At 39.3% G+C, this 4778-nt stretch overlaps 1 protein-coding gene across 1 annotated transcript in view; it reads right to left on the reverse strand.

Annotated features, from left to right (window-relative positions):
• The window catches only part of LOC107112128 (pyruvate dehydrogenase (acetyl-transferring) kinase isozyme 4, mitochondrial-like), a gene marked incomplete at its 5' end in the record, with an annotated part of 7734 nt that extends 4686 nt beyond the window's left edge, over positions 1-3048 (reverse strand). Inside the window, 5 exons of the mRNA XM_015413201.1 lie at positions 7-18; positions 1091-1180; positions 1598-1782; positions 2258-2329; positions 2897-3048. Of these exons, the coding sequence (XP_015268687.1) occupies positions 7-18; positions 1091-1180; positions 1598-1782; positions 2258-2329; positions 2897-3048 (511 nt within the window). The remainder of the gene's footprint in view (positions 1-6; positions 19-1090; positions 1181-1597; positions 1783-2257; positions 2330-2896) is intronic.
• Positions 3049-4778: the final 1730 nt, after the last annotated feature.

Genomic DNA, 4778 nt, shown 5'->3' on the forward strand with positions numbered 1-4778 from the left:
GGGCACTCTGGAAAGCATCTGAAATTCAATTTAAAAGGGAAAATGTTTTAAATAAACTCTCATTTAGAATTTCACATTATCAAGACATTGGATTACTTCCAAGCCAGTATTCAATGTGAGGACAGAATATTCTTGCCGCTGAGAGACTTTCAGCTCTTATACTTTTTGAAACACACTGGCTCATAAGTGCACAGCTTATTTTAATGAGTACATCAGAACGAGGCCTGTAGCCATGGTGGAGCTCCTTGGGGCTCATGCCCCACCTCAAATCTGCCCTGGCCCTCCTGCCCTCTACCCCCACCTTGATCCTTTTTTTACTTGGTTGTGCCGTACTCGCCCTCCCCCCAACCACAGCGTGGCACACTCGCGCTCAGGGCCAGCAAGAGACACTTGCTCCCTTGCCTGATGAGCTCCAGCAAGATGGGCTGGACTGGCTGCAGCTGAGCAGGAGGGGAGGGAAAGGGACACCGGCTCCTAGTTGTAGAAGTTGCCGAACCAGCGAAGGGGCCTTGGCAGGGCGGAGGAAGGAAGCTGCCTTCAGGCCTGGGTGGGGCTTGGGAAGGGAGGCAGGCAAAGAAACAAGCAAAAGGCCAAGCTCGCTGGGCAGAGCTTGGCACAGAAATGCCGGCAAATTGCACAAGGACCCACCGGAGCAGCACCCAGCAACAGCCAGGAAAATGCCTTGGCCAAGTTTATTCCCTTTGCTGCTCAGCCTCCACCTCGCCCAGCTTGCCACTATGCCGGTGAAGGGCGGCACCAAGTGCATCAAGTACCTACTCTTTGGCTTCTGGAGCACAGAGGCGACTGGGGACACACACACACACACACAGAGAGAGCAGTGGGACTTGGCTCTCCTGTTGCTGCAGATGTAGGTCATCCTTCTCACTTCTCTGTCTCCCTCCCCTCAATCTAATTAGTGGTGATCTTATTGAGCTGCCCACCTCCCCACTCAGAACTACTATTTCGTACAAGAGTATGAAGATACACAGCAGGGCTAAAATCATGATATTACCTTTATCGACTAAGAAATGCTCATACTGTCTGCAGGTTAACCGACATGAAATTACATGATCACAATATAATTACCTACCGTGCACTAGATCCACAACGTCACAGCAAGGGTCAATGCATCCAATATGCTTTGGGTTGCCCTGAATGTTATTATTATCAAAAATAAGTGCTGCGGAAAAGAAAAATAGATATTTCAAATTATTTAACATAATTTACCAGACCTATCTAACTTTCAGCTTCAATTTTTGATCTCATTTCTGTATGTTCCTTATTCCAAGACACCCAGGTTGGGCATACATCTGATTTTATTTTTCACAACCACCCTGTGAGGTAGATTACACTAATATAAAGTGTTGTACAGAACCAGAATTGGAATTTCAACTCTGGACTCCTTATAGTATCTACTACAGCATACCAAGGTTGCCTTATACAAAATTAGACCTTTGGTCCATCATGCTTAGTACTATCTACTCAAACTGCCAGTGGCCCTACCTATTACCTAATCCTTTAAATTACAGATGTCAGGAATTGATATGACATATTATTTTATTAATGCTATATATATTAGTGTGACATCTCAACTTACTGTGCTGGTTTATTAACATCCGGATAGATATACGGTTCATGTAAAACCGATCCAAGAAGTACTGGATGTTTTGATTGGTGAATGGGTCCATTTTAGAAGAGTCTCTGTATTCTAGAACACCTTGTGCCATTGTAGGTACAACATCATGGTGTCGATTCCGGACTTTGACAATAGCATCTATAAAACTTAAAGGACAGAATAACTTCAGATGTGCCTACATAAAGAAGCCAGAAAACCAAAAATGGCAAAATTAACTTACAATTATATAGATATAATCATTTAACTTTAAACAGAAGCAAAAACAGGATACAAACCAGAATTCCTACACTCCTCCTTCTACAAAAAACTTCAACAGAGCTACTGTAACACTGAGGGGCAGAAATTGCTTACTTCCCCTCAATATTCATTCTGTCAAGGAAAATTAAGCATTCTAATGTTGGGTTGACAGTTTGTAATTTATTGTCAACTTGTTTTATTTCAATGTGTCACATTTCCGAACATCAGGTGTCAGTTACAGTTATACTTGTAAGCTATCTCATTACTACGTAAATCAACAGTATCTGTGTCCAGAACTGAATAAAGTTGAAGTGACTTAACAACAGATGGCAGATAATTTGAACAGAGCAAGATACTGAGAGTATACAACACAGAGCAACTTACTCAGATAGAACTTTGTGGTTATCTGGTTTTTTCTCACGGAACTCAACTAGCTCCATCAGACTTTGGACATACCTATTGAGAGTACAAATATAAAGCAGGTTATCAGTATACGGCAAGAAAAGCTTCTTGCACAGATAAGGTTCCTCAATAAGGCTCTACATTTTAACAACACAAGCTCAAACAGTAAATAACTGAGCAAACAGACTACTGGTGCATGTTACGTTAGGAAAATATTTCAAATTCCTTGCTGCAAGCATTGAAGTTATAAGCACTGATACACCTTGGATTTTGGGTGGCAAGACTGAATGCAGGCTAGATTTACTTTTGTAACTGCTTTTCTGAGAAAGTTGGGTATAGGATGTGTGGTATCATTTGGGTGATAGCATTACATACGTCAAATGGACAGTACAATGCATCTCAATATGTGTACAAAGGGGATTACAATTTGGGTTTCTTTACCTTGACGCACTTAATGGCGTCATCTAGTACAACCTCTTCACACAATCTGATCAACGTGTGTTACGTTCAAGGTCATACTCCCATTGTATTATAAAGTTTGCTTTCCTTGAAGTTTAAAATATAACTGATGCCCTCGTCTCTTTAAAAAACAAACCCTGGTGCAAAAGGTTTGTAACTTACCAGCTTTTTACCAGCTGTACTGAAGAAGTGCTCAGCAATGGACTAGGGAGGAGGTCAATTTCTTTCAGAATATTTGCCAGCCGCACAGGAAGTTCATGCCGCAAGAAGGAAAAAGAGGTTCTTTCACATGCATTAGTTGACCCTATGAAACAAAGTAGTCACCTTTAAGATGTTTCCAACATAGGTATGTTAGTATTAGATTTAATAACACTTGATATACCACCATTATACCCTACAAGTAACTCAGATATTAGCACAAAAGACTAGTCATTATTAAAAAGGGGAAAAAAAATCTTGCACAACTGCAGTAACCCATACAAAATAATCACAGAAGTCCTCAAGTCTACCTATCATGCTTTTTAAAGCTTGCACTTCCCTTGCAGCATACTACTGCATTGTAGATAAGGTCTTACAGAAAAGAACTCTAGTGTAAGTTATCACAGTACCAGCAGTAAAAAAAAATCTGAAAGTTGTAGTTAAAGGGACAGCTCATTCAAGAACAGTGAAATGTATGCCCCATCTAAGATTTGTTTTAGCAGACGGTCCAAACTGCAATACACATTTCCTTTCTTTTAAGATGTTAAAAAAAGAACCCCAATTGCTTTTAGATTTTCCTAAACTGTGTGTGGTATACTTTAAGTTTTATAATTGGCATTAAGAATATGTAGCTTAAAATAGTTCTGGCTTCTTTACAAGTTAAAATGACAGGCCTGTTCAGAAAACAGATACTTACAAACAAAAACCAGCTGTTCCCAAGTGCTCACATCACACAGACTTGCTACCACTAACAGCATATATTGCCAATTTAAAATAACTTGAAGCCACTGCACTTTCAGGTTTTGTTGGAGTGCCCTAAGTTATTCTATTTGCAGCAAATTGATTAAGTTAGATGCTGATGTGTCTGAAACTCTTATGACAATTAGCTGCTGGATGTCTGAAACTCTTATGACATAGGGGGGAAATATTCTACCAACTGAAAACTTGTACCTAAATTAGCAGCAGACCTTGACACTGATGCCTCAAAGGCTACAATACAAAGACTCACTCTATGATTACAACATAATGCTGGCAATAATAAAATACTACCCATGAATATTACCAATGGTAGGGATGAACTGACACAAACTGAGTAGTGTTGAAAATTAATTGGTAAGTTAACATAACGGGATAAACAGATGGTCTTATATTTGGGGATCTGAAATACTTCGAAACTTTCCCTGTCTACTGTAATATGAGAATATGGCAAGCAACCACAGCCAATGGGATAAGAGTGATTCTAAGGATTCCTAGAAAGATTCTGTCACTAAAGAATTTCTTTTTCAAGTTATACTGCTTCCTTGGAGAGCTTTTTTAAAAATAAAAAGTAACAAAAATAGGATAGAAGTCCAGACATCTTTGTCTCCAAATGCTTCACACTTTACTGCATAACAACTTAACAACAGCTACACTGTATTGGAAAAAAGTGTGCTATGAAAAAAATCCAGGTTAATTTTACCCTTATTTCAGTTGACTGTTCAATTGCAACTGCTCAAATTAACTAAATTGTCTCCTCTAGTTTTTCTACATTCTTTCTTGTAGAGATTGTTGCATAACAAAACCATACTGGAATAGCTCCAGTGGTGGAAAATTCTCTGTGCTTAATGGGTCACAGTTGCCATTAACCTCTTGTTTCTGTGCACAGAGCAAGTTTATGCACTATGAAAACTGTTACAAAAAGACAAGGAATTGTTTCTACCCTGAAAACCACAATAAAAGTTTGAAGTTGAAAACATTTGGAAGGGGGGGTATCAAAAAGCCTTATCTAAAATATGCTCATGCAACTGGTGCAAACTTTTTTGCTTTTTAATCCTTGTGAATCACACCTCTAGATAAATCCTTGTGA

Source organism: Gekko japonicus, unplaced genomic scaffold, assembly GCF_001447785.1.
Source record: "Gekko japonicus isolate JY-2015 unplaced genomic scaffold, Gekko_japonicus_V1.1 scaffold8092, whole genome shotgun sequence".
Classification (NCBI taxonomy): domain Eukaryota; kingdom Metazoa; phylum Chordata; class Lepidosauria; order Squamata; family Gekkonidae; genus Gekko; species Gekko japonicus.